The sequence below is a fragment of the Eptatretus burgeri genome, chromosome 18, assembly GCF_056783735.1.
Source record: "Eptatretus burgeri isolate ZD-2024b chromosome 18, Ebu_testis_v1, whole genome shotgun sequence".
In the NCBI taxonomy this organism is placed as follows: Eukaryota; Metazoa; Chordata; class Myxini; order Myxiniformes; family Myxinidae; genus Eptatretus; species Eptatretus burgeri.
The window spans coordinates 22,760,087-22,785,095 of NC_140978.1; the positions used below are offsets into that span (position 1 = coordinate 22,760,087).

Here is a 25,009-nt window from a genome sequence, read left to right on the forward strand (position 1 = left end):
GCTGCAGATTGAAACCGATAAAGAAAACTAGAATGGCACTTGATAAAGCATATACCTCCGCCAGGCTGAACAGTTTCCGTTTTGTATCTCGCTGATAGGCAGGATCTGCATCTGGATCTTGACCAAAATGTGATCGGCTTGTTCTTGTCACCTACCCAACTCATCTACCAAATTTTGTCATAACCCGTCCACAACTTTTTGAAATATCGTGCTACAGTATATGTCGTTTTTGGCCCCATCTCTCAAATGTAAAGATTCATTTATTACAATTAAAAATTCTCATATCTGGATTCTGATCCGGATCCTCACCAAAATCTAATCAATTCATCCTTTACGCACACCCAACCTGTCTGCCAAATCTCGCCCTAATCTGTCCATAACTGTTTGAGATATCTGGCTCACAGACAAACAAACAAACAGGGGTGAAAACGTAACCTCCATCCAGCTTGGGTGGCAGAGGTAATGAAATGGGATACATGATGCACTTTGATGCTTGTGAAAGAACATTTCTCAACGTTTTATTGACTTTTTTTCATTTCCAGATGTTGCCTGTGATATGTGACCTCACATTTACTGCAAATGGCCACAAGAAAGAGCAGTGCTGCCTGGTTTATGAAGGCCAAATGATGATAAATGCTATATGATGTTCTTGACAAATCTGGACAATAAAGCTTTGAGATTTTTCTTTCATATGCATCAAACTGCATAGTTGTGTCCCTTTATTAGGGTACCTAGTCTAATGGTCTGGGAGCAGTGGGGGTGAACCTGGTTTTGCTGGATAAAGTTTTTTTCTTTGCTGTTTCTTATATTCTTGGGGTAGCTCTTCATGATTCAGGGGGGTGACCGTTTGCAACCCTTGGGCAATTTGCTATATTAACCCTTTTGTGCCGGTAAGTGCATAAATAGTGAAAAAAAATCAGTTTTTTTCACTATTTATTGCAATGAACCCAACCAACATCATCACATTTGCTTGTGTCGATGTTTATTCACAAATTATGTAACGAAAAACAACTTAAGATATAAAACAATTGTGAATTACTCAGTATTAACCCTTTCAAGGCTATTTTAACCCAGGACATAAAATTTGAACACAGACAACATATGATTGCACAATAACCACCTCATCCTGACTTTAGTCACAAATAATGTAACCAAAAACAACTTAAAAAGATAGAATAATGACTTCATACTCAATATTAACCCTTTCCTGACTGATTTTACCCAGCACAAAACATTTGAACATCTATAGACAACAGGGGTCTTTGACGCATTATTGCACAAAAACCACTCCAAAACTATGGCATGGGATTTTAATGTCATCTCTTGCTTTCCGACCTGCTGACATTGATGCAAAATAGACGAGGTTAGACAATCAATGTCTTTAGTTTGACCTACCATAAGATCAATTAAATTCGTGAAACAAACAAATAATCTGCTACTACTAGTTGCTTCCCCAATCTCCTCAAACCTTGCTACTGCACACATGAGCAGCCAACTGCATAACAGGCACAGAAAATTGTGCAAGGCAGACCTCAGACTTGACAACCACACCTTCTCGAATTACAGGGACTTTCACTTTTGCAACCACACCTGATCATTTCAAGAACATATTCTGGGGCCAGTTTCACATAATCTGGGACTGTAATTGGTGACAGCGACTTGTTCTTGACATCTCTCATCCATCCATATTCATCAGGGTACAGTGCCGGTGGATGGGTAGTTTCAAGCATTCGCCATAAGATTGCCTGATTGTGAGCCCTCTTGACATTTTCTGTGAAAGCCTCCTTTGTCGGTGGCAGGGTGCACAGTTTGGGTGATGATATGTGACCCTTCCCATTATTTTTACCCCAGACAAGCAATCTTGTCTCGGACATGTCTTTGGCTTTTTTCATACCATAGCATGCAGAGATGAAGGTTGTGGCCTGTTCCATTACAGCTGTGAATGGTGCTTCAATGTCACCTACAGCCAATAACTCATAGCCAGCCTTCAGTGTTTTAAGTACACAGCCCTTCCCTAGCCCAAAGTAGCAAGCAACTGTGTCACATCCTGAAAGAGCATGGGCAGGGAGAAGTTCATTAACAATTTTGTCATGTTTTACCACGGTCTGCTTTATGTCCACAATGGTCTTCTCTTTACTTGGGGATTCCATCATAAGTTGGAGGGTGAGATTGGCCTTCTTGTAAAAGTGGACAAGGAGCACAACGGCATCCGTGTCATCTGACACGACTGACAGTTTGCTGGCCTCGCTTGCACATTTCAACGCCTGTTTACAATAATGATGATATCAGCCTCTTCGTGTGATGTCTCAAGGTCATGTCTTACGCTTATGTCGTCATTGGACACTTGAACTGGGCAAGGGTCTTCTCCTGTGATTACCAACTTGTGATTCCTGGTGCTACTGGTGTGGAACAACCTATCTCGAGCCAGTTCGTCGCATATGATTTTGATGAGTTGCTTCTTATTGTCCACAGAAGACAAGACAACCTTTTGCGCTGGCAGCTTTGTTGTCAGGTGCAGTTGGTGGGTGCGGCTTACTCCTGTTTCTCTCCCATCCCTTGTGACCGACTTTATGCTGAAATCATGGTACCTATCGAATATCAAGTAGACATCACTGTCCTTCAGGTATTTAGCAACCCGTGTCTTCACATTTGAGACATAGTCTGCTACGGTACCGTTTGCTGGCCAATGAATTGTCCATAGAAGAGCTGAGCCATCAATGACTGTCACATCTGCACATCCTGAGAGACGACTGGATACCTCCATCTGTAGTGAACATTGGAGTACTGATTTCACTTTTGCTGTGTGCATTCCATCCTTGCATTTTATAACTGTGCCTGAATACTAGTACCGTACAAGGGTTCACATTTATGAGTACGGTTCCCTGCTAAAAGAGGGCAGCACCCAACAACTCTCATGCCCATTTGGATAACTGTCATTGTAAAAACTAAATTTATACAATCTGAATTTGTCTAGTATTTTAATCTGGAGATTCTATTTTACAAACTACTTCATATAAAGCTTGACAACTGGAAGTCTGGTAGCCTATTCCATGACAAACCTGCACAGCAGAGTGGGAGTGGTGCCCAGCCATGTGCTTCTAATATCTGAAACAATGCAATGGTGCCACCTTTTGTCAGTTCAACGAACTAATGAAGTCTCTCAGCCTTCATCTTAATGAAGTCTTCATCTTAATATGCATGGGTGATAAACAGATCAAAGCAGGAAATGTAGGCCTAAGTTTGGGGTATATATATATGATCCCCTAGGAATGCCAGGAAAGGGTTAATAATCATCAAGTTTGGGTAAATTGTGTCCAAATCAGCTGTAAATATCGATATTTACAGCTATTTACAAGATATCAGCTATTTACAAGATATCGCAAAAAATAGTACTTTGGGGTGAATTTTGGTGGAACTGGCATAAAAGGGTTAATATAGCAAATTTCCCAAGGGCTACGAACGGTCACCCCCCTGAATCATGAAGAGCTACCCCTAGGCTACAAGAAACAGCATAGAAAAAAAACTTTTATCCAGCAAAACCAGGTTCACTAAAATATCTGCCTTTTGCTCCCAGACTATAATGGACTGGGTAAACTATTGTTTTTTTCTGTTTATTAGGGTACCCAGTCTAATGGACTGGGTAACCTATTGTTTTTCTTCTGTTTATTAGGGTACCCAGTCTAATGGACTGGGTAACCTATTGTTTTTCTTCTGTTTATTAGGGTACCCTGTCTAATGGACTGAGTAACCTATTGTTTTTCTTCTGTTTATTAGGGTACCCTGTCTAATGGACTGGGTAACCTATTGTTTTTCTTCTGTTTATTAGGGTACCCTGTCTAATAGACTGGGTAACCTATTGTTTTTCTTCTGTTTATTAGGGTACCCAGTCTAATGGACTGGGTAACCTATTGTTTTTCTTCTGTTTATTAGGGTACCCAGTCTAATAGACTGGGTAAGATATTGTTTTTTTTCTGTTTATTAGGGTACCCAGTCTAATGGACTGGGTAACCTATTGTTTTTCTTCTGTTTATTAGGGTACCCAGTCTAATGGACTGGGTAACCTATTGCTTTCTTCTGTTTATTTCTTGTTTTTCTTTTTCCGCCGGCAATTTTCAGGTTCTTTCGATTTAAAAATCATTTTCTCAGGAACAGTAAGTCCAGTCAACATGAAATTTTCACCATAGTATGTATCTTTTTTGATAGCATACTCAATTAATAATTATGACGTCATAGGTCACGTGGTATGGGCGCCATCTTGAAAAAAAACGATAAACTTTGGACCTCTGTATCTCTGAAACCATGCAATGGAAATTTTTTTCGCTTCATACATTTTAATGAACTCCCCATGGGGAACAGGGTGATTTTTCGTGACGTCATCGGTGAAGCGGTATCCTGATGAAATTTCGTCAAGTAGAATGCTGCATGGGAAAAATCTGAAATTTATTGAGTGTCATCTATACAATTCACCGTAGAAAAAAATTATTATGATGTCATAGGTGACTTGGTTCGGCAGCCATCTTGTTTTTTAAAAATAATTAAAAACATCTTCTTCTCCAGAACGGCCAAAGAGATTGATGTGAAACTTCACATGCACATTCCACACGACATGCTTTTACAAGTTTGTTAATTTCTTATTTATAGCTCACATGGTTTGGCAGCCATATTGAATTTACCCTCAAACCTTCAAACATCTCCTTCTCCAGAACGGCTGGTCAGATCAAGGGGAAACTTCACAAATATATTCTTCTTGTGTCGGGGATATAAGTTTGTTAATGAATAATTGAGAGATCACATGGTTTGGCAGCCATGTTAGATTAAAGAAAAATATTAAATAATGTTTTCTCTGGAACTGCTTAATCTATCGAAGCAAAAATTTGCAGCTATCATTGATCCTCACGTCTGCACACATATTAAAAATTATTGCATCAAAAGTCACCTGGTTTGGTGGCCATCTTGGATAGAAAAACGCACCTTATCCGATTAACACGAAACTTCACACACCTATTCCGCTACACCATTGGAGGCAGAATCTAAATTTAAGATGTCATAGGTCACATGGTTCGACAGCCATGTTGGATTGAAAATTAATACATTTTTAAAATCTTCTTCTCCAGAACGGCTGGACAGATTGAGGCAAAACTTCACACACACTTTCCCCAAGACATCCTTTCACAAGTTTGTTAATTTATAATTGATAGGTCACATGGTTTGGCAGCCATATTGAATTTACCCTAAAACCTTCAAACATCTTATTTTACAGAACAGCTTAACAGATCAAGGGGAAACTTCACATACGTATTTCCCACGAGCACTGAATATAAGTTTGTTAATTTCTAATTGATAGGTCACATGATTTGGCCGCCATATTGGATTCAATAATTATATTAAATAATGTTTTCTCTGGAACCACATAACCTGTCAAAGCGAAACTTGGCAACTATAATCTACCCCCACGCCTGCATATACGGTAAATATTATGATGTCACAAGTCACATGGTTTGGAGGCCATCTTGGATAGAAAGACGCACCTTGTTCGATCAACACGAAACAATAAGCATAATCCACTTCACCATTAGAGGGAGAATTTAAATTTATGTGCTAATAGGTCACATGGTACGGCAGCCATATTGGATTGAACATTAATAACTTTAAATGTATTCTTCTCTGAAACGGCTGAACAGATCGAGGCGAAACTCTACATGTATGACCGCCTCTCCATGACGAACAAAAAGTCCCCCCCCCCTTTGATGTCAGACACATCGTTTGGCAGCCATATTGGATTGAAGGGAAAATATTAATTAATGTTTACTCTCGAATTACTGCATCAATAAATGTGAAACCAGTTTTATAATGGAACAGTCATGTGGAATGAAGGGTTTAAATGTCAACTCGATCGGCCTAATCGGTTTGGCAGCCATGTTGGATTAAAGCGGAAATATTAAGTAATATTTACTCTGGAGCCACTGGGACAATATATGTGAAACTTCAAAATTATCATCTAGCCGACATGTGAAATGTAGGTTTAAAATTTCAACCTGATCGGCCACACAGTTTGGCAGCCAGATTTATTTAATTATTTGAATCTGAGAACTTTTAAATTTGTTTTTTCCAGAAGACTCACTTGGCTGCACCTGCATGGATTTGAGGGTACAGGAACAGCAATTCAATTGATACCGCCAATGTCCCCAGGAAAAAGGGCTGACTGTATACGGAATACATAGATTGAACACTTTGTGCTGACCGGTTCGTAACGCATCAGCCCCATGCTGTATCGAAGCAGGGCTGTATTTGTATCACTATTAAATGTTTTCTCTGGAACCACTTATCCTATCGAAAGGAAACTTTGCAACTATTATCTGCAGAAAGTCTCACGTTGTATCAAAGCGGATGTCTGGGTACACGGTCATCACTGCCAGCAGTTATAAAGTGGCAGTTCTAGTTTTTTTTGTTCCTGTTTGAATTTGGAAAAGTAATTTATGGACACCCTGTATATGAATGAAAATCATCCAAGTCAAATCCTACCATTCAGGATACTCAAAAGTATTAATAAATATCACAGTAAGAACTTGAAGATCAAATTTGTAAGCACATTCTGATTGATTTGGGGTGACGGAAATATGGTATGGGTAAGGCAGTGAAGTGCTATTGTGTGCAAAATTTTGCTGAGGGTGGCACCATGGCCTTTGGTTGGGTAAAGCTTGTGACGCCACACAGCCAATTGACTGGAGCGAAATCTGCTGATTCCCTCTGCTGGTTAGGGCAGGCATTTAGAAGTTGGTCATGATGTTGGTGATAGTTCACCTCTTCTTTAAAAAGGACACCATGGGATCTTTAACATCCACCAACAAATGCTGGCAGACAGGGTTCCCATTTAACATCCATCCGAGGGATGGCACACACATTGATGAATCCCTTTGCCTGTGAAACACCAGGATGACAGTTTATAGTTGGGTCGGGATTCAAACCCAGGCTAGACAGCTTAGAAGCGAGTGTGTACCTCCAGGTCAAGGCCATCCTGCCAGCTCTGTGTGCAATCAAATTGAGGAATATATATGCCACCATTTGATGATATTAACCAACAACATTTATGCCACCATTTGATGCTCTAATTTAAATGAAAGCCTGCATGCTCAGACCATTTTTCAGAGTGTTAACTCCGGTGACACCAGGTTTGAGTCCGGTCGGACAAGGCAGGTGATCATTACAATACATTCTGGCACTTTATATGAACACAGTCACAATCACACCTCTTGACTTTTTCACATTTTGTTGTGTTAAAGCCTGAATTTAAAATGGATTAAATTGAGATATTTTTGAGAGAAATTTTTACATACTAATTAAAAATGAAAAGTTGAAATGTTGAACAAGATGTTGAAAAGAACAAATGTTGAAATGTTGAAATGAAAAAATGAACAATGAATAGAGTTGAACATCAATAAGTATTCAACCCCTTTGCTATGAGTATGATACACCAAGTTGAGCTCAGGTGCATCCAATTTTCTTTGATCATCCTTGACATGTCTCTCCAACTTGATTGGAGTTCACCTGTGGCAAATTCAATTGATTGGACATGATTTAGAAAGAAACACACCTTTCTATATGAGGTCCCACAGTTGACAGTGCATGGCAGAGCAGAAACTCTACCATGAAGTACAAGAAACTGTCTGTATAACTCCGAGATATAATTGTGAGGAGGAATAGATCTGGGGGAAGGGTATAAAGAAATTTATAGAATGTTGAAAGTTCCCAAGAGCACAGTGAGCTCCATCATTTGGAAATGGAAAGAATATGGAACGACTCAGATTCTGCATAGAGTGGCTGTCCAACCAAAGTGAGCAACCGGGAAAGAAGGACCTTGGTCAGGGAGGTGACCAAGAACCCAATGACCACTCTGACAGAACCACAGAGCTACTTGGCTGAGATGAGAACTTGCCAGAAGGACAACAGTCTCTGAAGCACTTCACAAATCTAAGCTTTATGGGAGGGTGGCCAGATGGAAGCCACACCTGATAAAAAGGCACATGACAGCATGACTGGAGTTCGCAAAAATGCATGTGAAAGACTCTGAGAGCATGAGTCAAAAGATTCTGTGGTTTGTTGAGATGGAATTGAGCTCTTTTGTCTGAATGCAAAGCACTACATCTTGCAGAAACCGAGCACAGGTCATCACCCATTTAACACCATCCCTACTATGAAGCATAGTGATGACAGCATCATGCTATGGGGATGCTTTTCAGTGGCAAGGACTGGGAGACTTGAAAGGATAGAGGGAACAATGAATGGAGCCAAATACAGGCAAATCATTGAGGAGAACCTGCTTCAGAGTGCAAAAGACCTGAGACTTCAATGAAGATTTACATTCCCACAGGACAATGACCCCAAGCTATCCCTGTGTGTCGTAAGAGGCGACCAGGGTTGCGTCAGGAAGGGCATCCGGCGTAAAAACCTATGCCAAATCATTATGCGGACAACAAAACGAATTTCCATACCGGATCGGTCGAGGCCCGGGTTACCAACGACCGCCACCGGTACCGGTGGTCAGCAGGGTACCAGTGGAAATTGTGCTACTGCTGGGCGAAGGAGGAGAAGGAGACGGGGAAGGCGAGTCCGGAGGCAGTGGGAGAGGGGGAAGGGTAGAAGTGTGGAGGTGAGAGTTGGAACTCTGAATGTTGGGACGATGACTGGCAAAGGGCGAGAGTTGGCTGATATGATGGAGAGAAGAAAGGTGGACATACTGTGTGTACAAGAGACCAAGTGGATGGGGAGTAAGGCGAGGAGCATTGGAGGTGGTTTCAAACTGTTCTACCATGGTGTGGATGGGAGGAGAAATGGTGTCGGGATAATCCTGAAGGAAGATCATGTCAAGAGGGTATTGGAGGTGAGGAGGGTGTCTGACCGAGTGATGAGTGTGAAGTTGGAAATTGAAGGGGTGATGATGAATGTCATCAGTGCATATGCCCCACATATGGGGTGTGAGATGGAATATAAAGAAGATTTCTGGAGTGAGTTAGATGAAGTGGTGGAGAGTGTATCCAAGGATGAAAGAGTGGTGATTGGAGCAGATTTCAATGGACATGTTGGGGAAGGGAATAAAGAGGATGAGGAGGTGATGGGGAGGTACGGTCTCAACAAGAGAAATGTGGAAGGGCAAATGGTGGTAGAGTTTGCAAAAAGAATGGAAATGGCAGTGGTAAACACGTATTTCAAGAAGAAGGAGGAACACAGGGTGACATACAAGAGTGGAGGAAAGTTCACACAGGTGGATTACATCTTAAGTAGGAGATGCAACCTGAAAGAGATTAGTGACTGTAAGGTTGTGGCAGGGGAGAGTGTAGCTCGACAGCATCGATTGGTGGTCTGTAGGATGACTTTAGAGGTGAGGTTGAGGAAGAGAGTGAGGGCTGAACCAAGGACCAGATGGTGGAAGCTGAAGGAGGAAGACTGTTGCGTGAAATTTAGGGAGGAGGTGAGACAAGCGTTGGATGGTGGTAAAGATGGGTGGGATGATTGGGGAACGACAGCAGAAGTTGTGAGGGAGATTGCTCGGAAGGTACTTGGTGTGACATCTGGACAGAGGAAGGAAGATAAGGAGACTTGGTGGTGGAATGAGGAAGTACAGGAAAGTATAAGGAAGAAGGGGTTGGCGAAAAAGAAGTGGGATAGTCAGAGAGATGAAGAAAGTCGGCAGGAGTATAAGGAGTGGCGTCAGAAAGAAAAAAAAGAGGTGGCTAAGGCCAAGGAAAAGGCATATGACGAGCTGTATGAGAAGTTGGATACAAAAGAAGGGGAAAAGGATTTATACCGATTGGCAAGACAGAGGGACCGAGCTGGGAAGGATGTGCTGCAGGTTAGGGTGATAAAGGACGCAAGTGGGAATGTGCTGACGAGCGAGGAGAGTGTGTTGAGAAGGTGGATGGAGTACTTTGAGGAGCTGATGAATGAAGAAAATGAGAGAGAGAGAGAAGGTTGGAAGAGGTGGAGATAGTGAATCTGGAAGTGGGGTGGATCAGTAAGGATGAAGTGAGGACTGCTATGAAGAAGATGAAAAGTGGAAAGGCAGTTGGCCCAGATGGTATACCAGTGGAGGCATGGAAGTGCTTAGGAGAGATGGCAGTGGGGTTGTTAACCAGATTGTTTAATAAAGTCTTGGAAAGTGAGAGGATGCCGGAGGAGTGGAGATTAAGTGTACTGGTCCCGATTTTCAAGAATAAGGGTGATGTGCAGAGCTGTGGAAATTACAGAGGGATAAAGTTGTTAAGCCACACCATGAAGTTGTGGGAAAGAGTAGTGGAAGCTCGGTTGAGAGGAGAGGTGATGATCTGTGAGCAGCAATATGGGTTTATGCCAGGAAAGAGCACCACTGATGCGATGTTTGCTTTGAGAATGTTGATGGAGAAGTATAGGGAAGGCCAGAAAGAGTTACATTGTGTGTTTGTGGATTTAGAGAAAGCTTATGATAGGGTGCCAAGAGAGGAGTTGTGGTATTGTATGAGGAAGTCAGGAGTGTTGGAGAAGTATGTGAGGATCGTGCAGGATATGTATGAGGACAGTGTGACAGCGGTGAGGTGTGCGGTAGGAATGACGGACCGGTTTAAGGTTAAAGTGGAATTGCACCAAGGATCGACTCTGAGCCCTTTCCTGTTTGCAATGGTGATGGACAGGTTGACGGACAAGATCAGACTGGAGTCTCCATGGACCATGATGTTCGCGGATGACATCATGATCTGTAGGGAGAGTAGGGAGCAGGCTGAATCGAGCCTTGAGAGGTGGAGGTACGCACTGGAGAGAAGGAGAATGTTAGTCAGTAGGAGTAAGACGGAGTACATGTGCGTAAATGAGAGGGAGGGTGGTGGTATGGTGCAGTTGCAAGGAGTTGAGGTGGGGAAGGTGGATTGGTTTAAATACTTGGGATCAACTGTCCAAAGTAATGGAGAGTGTGGGAGAGAAGTGAAGAAGAGAGTGCAGGCAGGATGGAGTGGGTGGAGAAGAGTTGCAGGAGTGATTTGTGACAGAAGGGTAGCTGCAAGAGTGAAGGGGAAAGTATACAAGACGGTAGTGAGACCAGCTATGTTGTATGGTTTGGAGGCGGTGGCGCTAACAAAAAGACAGGAAGCAGAGCTGGAGGTGGCAGAGTTAAAGATGCTGCGATTCTCGTTGGGAGTGACGAGGATGGATAGGATAAGAAATGAGTATATTAGAGGGACAGCGCTGGTAGGACGGTTTGGAGACAAAGTGAGAGAGGCGAGATTGAGATGGTTTGGACATGTGCACAGGAGGGAAACAGAGTATATCGGGAGAAGGATGTTGAAGATGGAGCCGCCAGGCAGGAGGAGAAGAGGAAGGCCAAAGAAGAGGTTCATGGATGCGGTGAGGGCGGACATGCGGGTGGTTGGAGTGTCAATGGAAGATGTGGAGGATAGAGCGAAATGGAGACAGTTGGTCCGCTGTGGCGACCCCTAACGGGAGCAAGCCGAAAGAGGAAGAAGAAGAAGAGGACAATGACCCCAAGCATACAGCTGAAGCAACACTGGAATGGCTTCAAAACATGAATATGAAAGTCCTTGAGTGGCCCAGCCAAAGCCCAGACTTGAATCCCATTGAGAATCTGTGTAAAGACTTGAAGATTGCTGTTTACCGACGCTCCCCATCCAACTTGACAGAGCTTGAGCTAATCTGCAAGGAATAATGGGAGAAAACCCCCAAATCCAGATGTGCAAAGCTGATACAGACATGACCAAGAAGACTCGAAGCTGTAATCGCTGCCATAGATGATTCTGCAAAGTATTGTCTCAGGGGGCTGAATATTTATGCAAATTATATATTTCTGTATTTCATTTTCAATTGATTTGTAAACATTTCTGAAATATGTTTTCACTTTGTCATTATGGGGTATTTTGTGTCAATCGAAACAAAAATATTAAATTTAATCCATTTTAATTTCAGGCTGTAAAAAACAAAATGTGAAAAAGTCAACGGGTATGAATACTTTCTGAAGACACTGTATATCGCTGCTCGGTTTTTCTCATGTTTCAACAAACCAAATTGAGAGCAAACGAAGAAATAACAATGCATAATGGGTAAAATTCGCTGGTGTCATAGGGGGAGTTTTGCAGTCAGTCAATGGCAGAAACCAACCATGAGAAGCAATGGAGTGAAGAATTTCCAGCACAACTTCATCCAGGGATTGATGCGAAATCCAAGCATGTCCTCCAAAGCATTGTAGAACTTGTTTGCTCCTGTCATAAATATGGTGACAAATTATTTTTCATCAAAAGATACTCCACAAATAGGTCAACATATGGGCTAACAAGAATGACCACACTGTGGTCACAACCTGCAACAAAATCTGACAATGGGCAATTAGGAAACACATTTGAAGCTCTCTAAATTATGAACAGCACGATTGGGAAACATACATTTTGTGCACTATTAAAAGATTAACTCAAATTCCTTCATCCATGTCAGCCTCCACCACGGTTATATCAGAACGAGCCAATTCATCGCACAGTCACGGATTGTTTAAGCACAATATGGGGCCGTTCAAAAATACTGTGTGGCACATACTGTGCATGTTGATGGACTAGATTAAACCTTACCAATAATATTTATTCGACATATGATTCGATTTTTAGGCATCCCTCATCGTGATTAACACTCGACCCAAACAAAGCCAATGGAAATCTGATGCAACAGACCCGGGCAATGTGTAATCAGCAGAGGCCGACAGAACTGATGTTTTAGGCGCACCAGAAAACCAAAATGATGGCCATATTATTTTGGCTGGAAGTAATGGTGGTTGGAGTAAAGTGACAAATGTGGGAAGGGTCTGGTAGCTGTCTGACAAATGGGTGCACATTTTAAAAAAAAATCGACCACCCCCCCCCCCCCCCCCCCAGTGCAGCAGCATAGCAAGCCTGTTGTGCATTTTGTGATACAAGCACCAAATTTGGCAAAAATGTACATTAATATGTTGCGAACTTTTTCAGATATTGGGCCACTTGAAATTCTCTCTTTATGTCCGCCATATTGGATTTCAAAATGGCCGCCACTTGAAATCTACATTTGCTATTATCTCTGGACGTAATGCAGCTATTGACTTGATTCTAGAATCTAAATGTATGTTTTTGGGGGCAAGGAATCCAATGGTACCATTTTCAACTTAATATTATCTATCACAGTCTGTTATATAATTTTAATTGGAAATTATCTTGGCAAATATTGGATTCAACGCAATACTTTGAAAAGAATGTCTTAGTTCTGTAAATGTCTTAGGTATAATACTGACGTGCGACATGGTCTAGTATTTGAGGCGAGGTGTACTGGTATCTGAGGCTAGGTATATACCGGTACTGAAGATACATGTACATAAACAGTGTCATGTTAACAAGTTCACCATTGCCACAAGTACATGTATGTTGTTGACTCATCGTCATGTGCAGTCCCCTTCACACACACAGAGGGCTGTGCACTGAAGGGCAGCCTTTTTGCACTTGCAGCGCCTCACACACCCTTTCTTGCACTTGCAAGAAACCAGCTCAATGCAGCTGTGAGCTGCCTCAGTTAGCCTGGTACAGTAAGGTGTGTACTGTCCTTCTCCAGTCCTTGACCAACCCCAGTTGGTTGGTGGAGGGAGCTCTGGTGCTGGCAGCAGTATCTGACCCCACACATGTCCACCTTGATACACTGCCCTCTTGACATGTTCCTCCAGAGCTGCCTTCGTTGGACGGATGAGCTGCACATTGTTCTTCCTTGCGAAGAGTTTCCTCCTGGCCTTGTCAATGTCTGTGCATTTGCTGGTTCGATCATACAACAGGATCACGAACCTCTCGATGATGCGCATTGCATCGTCTGGTATGTCACGAGGTGCAGAGGACAGCAGCAGCAGCACCTCAGTGAGTTCTGGCAGTACCGTCCAGACTGCCCACACAGTCTTCTTGCCATGTCTATGAAAACTAGACACAGTGTCGCATCCAGTTAGAGCATGGAACATTGGCAGTGCACGAGCCTTCTCTCGTCCCACTCCAGCTGCTATTTCGTGTGCTGCTAGGTATCGGAAACTCTGGCCTGTTCCGAATGCCAGCCACAGTTTGTCTTCTGGTTGCAACTCCTGTGCCAGGGACACTGCCAGCACCACAACATTGGTGTCTACAGTCCAGAGGAGTATTGCATGGTGTCCATGCTGGACTGCATGAGATGCATGCAGCAACATCCGACTGTCAGCTTCTTCATGGTTACATGGGGCGAGTGAGGTCAGATCTGGCAATAGTGGCTTGCTGAGCACTGCCTCTCCATCAGTAATGATGAGTTGCTTGTCCTCCTGGTCAAACCATTCCATGAGAGCTGCTAAGAGGAACCTGAACAGCTCGGTCTTGTTGCTGTCCACTCGTAGGAAGTTCTGCCAGTTTCCTGGTATGGCTGCAGCAGCCACCACACGTCTCCGCACACCTTGTCCCCACTTTGCACGTGTACTACCTTTCAGTGAATCAGCAAGGTAAGTATCCCAGACCAGATCCAGGCATGACACTGTTTGCAGCTTCGTGGACATATATGGGATGAAGATCTGTTGTGCATACTCTTCAAAGGTCTTTGATGCAGCCGGCTTCAGCATCTGGACGATGGCTGCTCCATCAAGCACAATACAGGTCGTGACAGGAGTCTCTGTCTTTGCGTCGGAGACTTCTTCCAAGCATGTGAGGAGATCACTCTTGGTACCAGTGCAGAGGCTTCCACCATCAGACAATGCAGGAGGACATGCCTGATTCTCGTGACAAAAGAACTCCTCAAGGTTTCCATCCCTCATCTGGCAGCCTATATTTGTTTGGGCTAATATAAATATTTGGGCTAATATAAAATTTATATTTTAGACTGCCAGTATGTATGAGCTTGTCTGAGTTGTTATTAGTGATTTAGTATAGTTTTTTTTTTAATATTTACAGAACTAAGACATTCTTTTCAAAAGTATTGTGTTGAATCCAATATTTGCCAAGATAATTTCCAAATAAAATTATATAACAGACTGTGATAGATAATATTAAGTTGAAAATGGTAGCATTGGAATCCTTGCCCCCAAAAACATACATTTAGAAACCAGAATCAAGTCAATAGCTGCATTACGTCCAGAGATAATAGCAAATGTAGATTTCAAGTGGCGGCCATTTTGAAATCCAATATGGCGGACATAAAGAGAGAATTTCAAGTGGCCCAATATCTGAAAATGTTCGCAACATATTAATGTACATTTGTGCTAAATTTGGTGCTTGTATCACAAAATGCACAATTCTTTTGAATATTTGGGCTAAGCCGCCCCACTACCCCCCCCCCCCCCCCCGCCGGCAAGAACCACAACAACAACAGCAACAATCATGTGAAGCTCTTATAGCCCTGCAACATTTCGCAGGAACAAAAAGTTGTTTGTGGAAACAAAAATTGTGCACATTGTTCAATGTTTTATCGCGTTTGCCTCAAACACAATGCATTCATTACATTTGGATTAGAAATTGCTCAAGTACCAGGGCACAGTGAATATCTAACTATGTTTTTTGGTAGTTCTTATAGTCGTGAATAAATGTATTTTGCTTTTTGGTAATTCTAATGAACCAATATACTGTATATATTGCTGCCTTTTCTGTTTAATTTTTCGATTTTGGTATTTTCCATGCTGTACATTTCCGGCCACTCCAATTGCCTTTCAAAGCCTTTTTGGGTAATCTGACCACTTTCACTTGTACATTGTGTAAGTGTGGGGTTTATGCTCAGCCATTAATCTATCCTATATCTATCTATCTATTTATTATATCAATGATCTATTCTCTTCTTCCTATCTTCTATCTAACTATCTTCTATATCTATTCTATCTACTGGCAAAGTACCCTCCCTGAGGGCGATCTTGTTCCAAGCATGCAATATGTTCTTCTGACGCATTCCTTTATGTGGGTAGTGTATAGGCAACTGACAGCTCTGTGTTGGCGAAAAAACGAAACTATGAAGTAATGTACATGAAGCAAAAACATACCTACTGCTTATAATTCAAAACACCTCACTGCATTGGAAAACGTAGGGACAGAAATACTGCACTCTAAATGGTGAAGACTTGTAATCCCTTCCCCCATCTGGAGGCGGCAGATCACAATGTAAATTTACATCGAAAATTTGTGTCCCCCCCTCTCCCCCATTCTCCTCCCTGCCCCCCCTACAAGACCACCAGCAAAGATAAAAACATGCCTATACATGAATTGGGGTCATACTGATCTTTTGTTGCAAATCTGGATGGAATCGGCCCATAACTGTAGGAGTAGTAGTGCGACAAACAAACAAACAAACAACCACTGGTCCATGAATAATTATAGTGTAGATAAGGGAAGAGAAGTGGAAGTGATTGTGAATATAAACGTTCCATCCTCACTTACTTTTAACATAGTTCTTAACAAATGAGAACAGGAACAACGCAGGCATGATAGGATGAATGGCCTTCTCATGTGTCAAATTTATCTGTGTATATTTGTGTGGCGTTGTTAAGAACAGGAAGAAATGGGGAGGAAAGGACAGAGAGTTGGGAGTGAGGGTGCATGGAGTTGAAAGAGGGACATTGAGATGTTGGGAGAGGGTAGGGGTGGGTTAAGGACTTGGGTTGGAAGGGGGATTGAGTCCTTGGGGTTTGGGGCAGTTGAGGACTTGAAGAAGAAAACGGGGGGGGGGGGTGGTGACACAGTTGTCTTGGGAGAGGGAGGGCTGGGAGGAGGTTTGAGGATTTGAACAGAGGGGAGGGGAGTACAGAGTTTGGGTGTGGTTGGGGGGGGAAGAGATCGGTCAGAGTTGAAAGGGGGGTTATGGACATGGAATTGTACTTGGGTGTGGTGGGGTTAGGTGGGGATGTGGGGGGGGGGGGGTTAGGGACCCAATGTCACATTTTACATGATGCAGAATTTCCATGGGTCTGTGATATTCCCGTTGTGTCTTTTGCATCTGTCGGGTCTTTTGGGTTCTCTCGGTATTTTAGGTCCTCAGGTCATTTGGATCCCCTGGTTCTTTTGAGTCCTCAAGGTCTTTTGGGTCCTCTGGATCTTTTGGGTGTTCAGGGTCTTCAGATTATTTTAGGTCTTTTGGGTATTTTGAGGTCATGTTTGAGGTATATTGGGTCTTTGGGGAGGTATCTTTGGGAAAGCAGAAGCAGCATATCCAGGGTAGTGACCTGGTCTGAATCCAAATTGATCATCGGAAATCAAGCCATTGGAGAAGTGGAAGGATTTTATGTCAGAAGCAATGATGGATTCCATGACTTTGCTGATGATTGGGAGCAGGCTGATTGGTCTGTAGTTGCAGGGATCTGTGTTTGCACATTTTCATGCAGAACAGCAGATGACCCTGAGTAAATGAGAGGGTGAATAGAACAGAGAGAAGGTGAGAAAGAGAAGCAGAGAAGGTTTTGAGGACACGAGGGCTGATGCCATCTGGACTGGTTGCAGAATCTGAGTCGAGGTTTGACAGCAAGCTCTCCATCTTATCAGGAGAAAAGGATGCAGAGTTCAGAAACAGCTGGGTGCAACTGGGGAAAGTGGGTACAGAAAGTGATGGGTTTCAGACAAAAGATTTAGAGGACAGGTTTGAGGAGGGAGACAGGTTTAAGAGTTCAGACTTGAGATTTGAAAGATGTTGTTTCCTGGCTCTCCTGAGGGTGGACACACATTTGTTCCAAGCTTTGTGGAAAGAAATGAGATTGTGTTCAGTAGAATTTGCCTTCCATTAGGCGAAGGCAAGTTGTTTCAGGACAACATCCTCGCCACAAGCTTCAATGTACTATGGACGGGAGGAAAGGTAGGACAACTGGAGACAAGGTGGGATAAACCTGTGCATGAGAAAAGGCAATTTTCTTTGAAAGAATTCCCAGGGATGAGTTGATGTCAGAGAGAGAATAGCATTGGAAGACCAGTTCAAAAGTTTGATGGCTGCTTGAAGTCCTTGCCGTCGGCCGGAGTGAAATGCCAGACTTGATACTGAGGTGGTTCTCTAATAATGACCAGATATATTGTTGTGGGCCGGGGTTTGGTGGCGATAAACGACCACCAGGGGGAGCAGTAGAGTCGTCTCCCACCGAACACCCAGAATTTAGGTCGTAACCCTTGGATAACTCCAAAGATCACGGGTCCCTTAGAGGACCGTGGTCGCCAATATTTTGACGGCATGGCGTAGGGTTAATTGCCTAATTTCAATATACCTAAATACCCACGTCATCCAACTACTGGGGAAAACCACACCCTCGGCCGACTTTGTCCGAATCAAGTCGCTATCACCGACTCGGATCCGGCGTAACCGAGTGGGAGTTACCAAAGCCACTCCGGACCAAATGAACAACCTACGGCATGAACGGCCTGACTAATTCACAATATGCACCTTGGTAGGCCAATGAAGGAAAGCACAAAAAACGAGTTGGTACATTTAACAGGGGTTTATTTTACAAAGAATAACCGGGGAGGGAACACAGAGCAGAGTTATCACAAATAAAAGGCAGGCAATGTACAAGCAAAGGAAGGCACTTAATAATTCTACTTATCAGACTGGCTCCACACACACACACACACACACACACACACACACACACACACACACACACACACACACACACACACACACACAAAATAACTGGACCCCGCCGGGTCTTTATTTCAGCCTTTCAGCTCGGAGGGAAGGCGAGCTGAGGGCAGGGGCCGGTTCGGGTACCTCCCCGCCTCGTGCGGTTTCACCAGACCCGCGTTTGTGGAGCTCAGAGTCCATGACAGAAACAGGGATCCCAGCTTGAGCGCTCCAACACAAACCACTAGGTGGGACTCAAACCCACGACCCAGACCAAGCCACAGTCGCCACCAAGACCGCAGACCGCAATCGTCACGATCCTGCAGAACGCACCCTCGTCTGCCCAACACTGGTCCAGACAACCACTCTACCCTTCTGAGGTGGGAGGGGTCTTTTCACCTCCCACTCTCCTCCTTATTGGACGAGGGGTTGTCGGACGCCTCGTGGTCACCTCCCGATTCACTGGGGTGTGTGTGTCATGCTCGTCCTCGCTCATTGGCTGGAGGAAACGGTCCATGCCGTTCCTTGGGATGGAGCCTCGATCTGAGGCAATGGAGGCTCCACCCATGCCTTCAGCCAAAAACACGTGGGCAATGGCAACCAGTCGAGTGCGGGACTGTGGCGTTGTTGTAGTGGATGTTGTAGTAGTAGTTGTTGTTGATGATGATGTAATAAACCTGACTATAAAATAATTCGTAGCGCACACATGTAATTCCCATTAGACAGAAGGAGGGATTCTAACTGAAAACACATACTTATCGAAATAACTAAGCTTAGGGACTCTGGCTGTGTGTGTGCACAAGGTTTCCAAATCCTTAACAATATGACTACTTTAACAAGCATATCGTCAGATGAAGCGATTGGAGCAGAAGAAAACCAGCAGACAATTTCTGGGAAATTGGTCAAAATCAAATCCAGAAGAGATGGAGTACCGATGGCTGAAAACCGAGTTGGGAAGTTGACAGATTGTGTCAGTCCCAATGAGTCACAGAAATCCTTTGCTGAAGTGCCTTGGCAGGTGAGGGAGGTCCCAACACCCAGCCAACAGGCATGATGGTAATTAAAGTCACCACATTTGAGGAAGAGAGAGTTTGGATGAGTGGTTCAAGTTTTCAGTGAGCGAGATGTAAATGAGGTCATCACTGTTTGGTGGACGGTACAACACACATATATGGATGAGGTCATCACTGTTTGGTGGACGGTACAACACGCATATATGGATCAGTCAGGTTAGAGTGAAAGCCTCAGATGTTTGAGGTGCACACTGTTAAGAAAGAGCAAGGGGAGGAGGCTTTGGGTGCAGGGGAGGGGAAGGTAGGGCAAGGATGAGAGTAGTAGTGAGAGTTGTTAACAGTATGCAGGAAATTTCAGAAGAGCTATGGGGAGTGTTAGATCGGGAGGAGGACAAACAACACAAAAAATAAGTGGATGCGGAGGGGAAGCCAGAGCCACAGGTATTCTTTTGGGGTTGGGGGATGGCGTGGAAGAGTGAAGACAGTGCATGGAGAGTGATGGATATAGTTTTTCATAAAGAGAGCAACTCCACCGTCAGGACGAGGCTCAGGTCTGTCATACCGGAGGAGGGAGTTAGCAGGGAGAGAAACTAAGGAGTCAGAGATATCTTGAAGGAGGAAAGTTTCTGTGAAGCATATTATGTCTGGTTTGTCAGTGGCAACCTGTGTGGACAGATCAGTCAGGTTAGAGTGAAAGCCTCAGATGTTTGAGGTGCACACTGTTAAGAAAGAGCAAGGGGAGGAGGCTTTGGGTGCAGGGGAGGGGAAGGTAGGACAAGGATGAGAGTAGTAGTGAGAGTTGTTAACAGTATGCAGGAGATTTCAGAAGAGCTATGGGGAGTGTTAGATTGGGAGGAGGACAAGCAACACAAAAAATAAGTGGATGCGGAGGGGAAGCCAGAGCCACAGGTATTCTTTTGGGGGTGGGGGACGGTGTGGAAGAGTGAAGACAGTGCATGGAGAGTGATGGATATAGTTTTTCATAAAGAGAGCAACTCCACCATCAGGACGAGGCTCAGGTCTGTCATACCGGAGGAGGGAGTTAGCAGGGAGAGAAACTAAGGAGTCAGAGATATCTTGAAGGAGGAAAGTTTCTGTGAAGCATATTATGTCTGGTTTGTCAGTGGCAACCTGTGTGGACAGATCAGTCAGGTTAGAGTGAAAGCCTCAGATGTTTGAGGTGCACACTGTTAAGAATGAGCAAGGGGAGGAGGCTTTGGGTGCAGGGAAGGGGAAGGTAGGACAAGGATGAGAGTAGTAGTGAGAGTTGTTAACAGTATGCAGGAGATTTCAGAAGAGCTATGGGGAGTGTTAGATCGGGAGGAGGACAAAGGGCTTGGTGGTGAAGGGATGAGTCGCAGTGGGAAGTAATAAGGGTGAGGGTAAAGGGGAGCAGGAGGTTGGAGACGGTAGAGGAATGAGTTGGAAGAGAGAAGGTGGGGGAAGGAGGGAGCTTTTGGATATGAGGGTGGGCAGCTTTGAGAAGGGGGGGGAGAGAGGGAGAGATTTGAACGGGAGGGGTGAGGGGGAGAATTGAGAGAGAAGGGTCTGGTGGGGGGCTTTTGAGAAGGGTGAGGGGGAACTTGGAGGGGAGAAGATATCGAAGTTTGCTTTGAAGTGGGAGGAGATGTCTGATTTGAGAGCGAGGTGTGAGAGGGAAGCTTTGAGGGAGAGGGGAGATAATGAGAACAGGCACGGCCATGGGGGAAGAGGGAGAAGGGAGAGATTGGGAGAAGGAAAGGATGATACTGGGTCATGGTTTTGTGAAGATGGGAGCGGGTGGGGGGAGGGAGAGAAACAAAAATTGTGAGGGGAGAATTGAGGGAGAAGAGTGTGGGGGGAGCTTTTGAGAAAGGTGAGAGGGAAGCTAGGGGGTGGGGGGAGAGTGATATTTGCCTTGAAGAGGGAGGATGTGGCTGAGTTGAAATGGAGAGATGAGAGGGTGAGAGGATCCCCAGAGGGGGAGGCTGTTATTAAAGCAGAGGGAAATAGAGAGGAGTGAAAAGAGGAGGTAGGATAGGAGGAGAAAAGAGGGGTATAACAGGGAAAGACTTCGGCGGAGGTAGATTTAAAGAGGTGGGATGAATTTCCACTCAAGTTGAAAAAAAGAGCGATTAAAAATGGAAGACGAACATACATTGCAAAATGGGATTTTTAAAATTTGTAGGTCAGAGATCCATTTAAATATTGTCGCAGACCTGGCGGTTACATTAATCCTTCAAACCCAATTATGGTGGATGGGCAGTTAACACTTAACGAGCTTAACAAATTAACGAGCTACACTGAGCTGTATGATTTAATGCATTCACTGCTGGACATTGTGCCCCTTCCACCAGAGGGACTACCTATCCATAGCGTCTGCCAGATCTGTCTATATTTTTGGAGGTTTTGCGAAATGCTCTACAGGGAATCAAAGCAAATCTGGTAAAACACAGACGATTTTAAGAAGTTATCACGTTTGCACGGACCCCATACTGATGTACCACGTGACACGTGCAGAGATGAGCAGGCAAGATGGCGGATTATCTGCAATGTTTATTTCACGGGCGTTTGAACTTTGCGATATCTCCATGGTCGTTTTGCATTAAGCTGCAACTCTTTTGTTGATAAAGTCAATATTTGAATGAATTAATTTTATTTTATGAACTGCTCTATGCACAGTGAAGACGGCTTTAAAGTAAAAGGGATCCTTTATGATATGCAGCAACAGCCTGGCAAACCGTTCCTTATCAAACCATTTAATTGGAGTGCTGACATGAGTGCTGAAGCCACTTGCCGATGGCCTTACAATCAATAACAGTACCGTGCTCCGTCCTGAGCGAATGGATCACTCACTGTGGACACTTTTGCCTGCCACGTCATTTCGAGCGAGTGGTTTGTGCTCCGTCACCCTGAGCAAGTGGTACGTGCTCCATCACCCTGAGCGAGTGTTTCGTGCTCCGTCACGTTGAATGAGTGTTTCTTTCTCTGCCACCCTAAGCGAGTGTTTCATGCTTTCTCACCCTGAGCGAGTGGTTCGTGCCCCATCGCTCTGAGTGAGTGGTTTGTGCCCCGTTGCTCTGAGTGAGTGGTTTGTGCTCCATCACCCTGAGCGAGTGTTGTGATCTAACACCCGATTTCCAAGCCGTTTGCAGTATTAACATGTTTTCTAAATTTCCGAGCCAATTTTTTTTTCCCACCAGTCACATGCAGCTGTTTATAAAGAATAACGTTTGCAAACATATCACTGAAATGTCTATATAAATGCAACGTTGTTTTTCGGTGAAAGCTACTCAAGGTTTCTGGGTTGTATACAGTAAGTACTGTAGTTGGTAATCACACTGACTCCAACCTGCCGATCCCTGAAATATTGCTGATATCGCCCAAGCGTGTGTGTGTGTGTGTGTGTGTGTGTGTGTGTGTGTGTGTGTGTGTGTGTGTGTGTGTGTGTGTGTGTGTGTGTGTGTGTGTGTGTGTGTGTGTGTGTGTGTTGTTCATAGTTCATAAAGCATAGCATATTCTCTCTGCTAACCTCCCCCTGCCATCTCTCACTCTCTCCTCCTCTATCTCTCTCTGTCTGTCTCTGGACATATCCAGACGGTGTTTATGTCCGCATGGGACTTTGTCTCTGGACGTGTCCAAGCGGTGTTTGTCTCCAGCCAGCTTGGCTCCGGACGTGTCCAGGCGGTGTTTGTCTCCGGACGCGTCTGGGCGGTGTTCGTCTCCAGATAGCTTGGCTCCTGACACATCCGGGCGGTATTTATGTCTGGACGGGTGTTTGTCTCTGGACTTGTCCAGACAGGAGGTTGTCTCCAGATGGGAGTTTTCCTCTGGATGGGAGTTTGTCTCCAGACCATGTTTATAGTGTGACCGATAGAAAATGGATTTCAGACATTATTTTGTTTCCATCTTCACTGTCATTCTATGCAGAATATTTTTGATGAAACAGTATGACTCGTAATTAACACTCCACCGCACATCTGCCTTCCCTTCCTCTCACCTCATGCTGTCTTCCCTTCCCCCTCCCTCCTCTCTTATTTCCCCTCTACCTCTTCACTCTCTCTGCTCTCTCTCCCCAACCTTCTGTATCTCCCTCTCCCCCTTAGTATTACCATCGGCAAAGTGATGGGTAGTATTTGCTTGTAGATAAATACAATAAAATAAATAAATAAACAAACAAATAAATAAATATTGTTGATAAAATACATAATAAATAAACATTCATATAATTTGTTGGTGGTTGCGAAGATACGTGGTGCAGCATATTAAAATTGGTTATTAATGACAGTTTGAATATTTGAATGACAGTTTGATTCCATGGTTAGATGAAGGTGCTGTGTAGTTGACATATCTACAAGGTAAAGTGTTTATTGCTTAATATATAATCATATAAAGTGGTATATGATGAAAGTTATTAAAATGTAGTAATTCTTCAAACGAAATAGTAATTAAATCAGTTTGAATAAGGATATTGCATTGCTGTGCTGACTAACTGGACATAACTTTGGGTTATAGGTCCATTGATGTTCAGTGATCTTCTGATGTGGACCGGTGACCGTGGTTGTGGATCAACTGTTTGGAGAGGTTCTGGGCTGAGAGGATCGAAACCTCGATGAAAATCGGTGCCCACCTGATGACCCAGGCAGTTGGGAAATCAGTTAATTGCTTTTAAGTTAAGGTTATAACTTCAAATAAAACGGCTTTTGTAAGTGCTTACCAGTACATAATATATCCGTGTTTGTGTGTTTTTATATATGTGTGTTTGCATGTGTATGTATACTGTATGTACGTATGTATATATGCAAGTATGTCTGTGTGTGTGTGTGTGTGTGTGTGTGTGTGTGTGTGTGTGTGTGTGTGTGTGTGTGTGTGTGTGTGTCTGTGTGTGTGTGTGTGTGTGTGTGTGTGTGTGTGTGTGTGTGTGTGTGTGTGTGTGTGTGTGTGCGCGCGCACATGTGCGTGTATTGTTATGTCTGGCTTCCTTCTTGGGATCACGGTGCAGTAATTGGTCTTTATGCAGATACCCATAATAGACGGGTATGGGGGACAGGATGAATCACAATACTCGGTTACGGTAGTTTCTTTGGATGTTTTGCGTCGCATTCAACAGCTCAGTTCATATTGGTGGCGTGTCTAGGTGCCCATGGTAGCGTTTGAGACCGGTCGCTTTAGATTGTTGGCCTTGACACATTGTGCCGGATGAGTAATACGAACGATTTGACATATTCATCATTTCTATATTAACAAAATGGCAGGATAAAAGTCATAAATGCTGAGTTGAACAAACGTCCTGAACTCATGGACTTAGTTAAGTAAAGCATGTCGTCTCGGACCCGGCTGTCGCTTTTCTGCCGAACGCTATTGATTGTGACGTCATCGATTCCCTCTGAATATTCCATCTATATTTGATTGTTTTGAATCCGCTATCACCTACGTAAATACATGGAACA

The 25,009-nt window shown here is 43.8% G+C and overlaps 1 protein-coding gene across 7 annotated transcripts in view; it reads right to left on the reverse strand.

Annotated features, from left to right (window-relative positions):
- The window catches only part of LOC147008728 (sodium- and chloride-dependent taurine transporter-like), a 173,642-nt gene that overhangs the window by 18,914 nt on the left and 129,719 nt on the right, over positions 1-25,009 (reverse strand). For all 7 annotated transcript variants that reach the window (XR_015053321.1, XM_085864250.1, XM_085864247.1 and 4 more), the window contains exon 11: positions 12,136-12,236. Coding sequence is in view for 6 of the 7 variants with exons in the window: in XM_085864250.1 (XP_085720376.1) it covers positions 12,136-12,236 (101 nt within the window). In the remaining variant the exon portion in view is untranslated. The remainder of the gene's footprint in view (positions 1-12,135; positions 12,237-25,009) is intronic.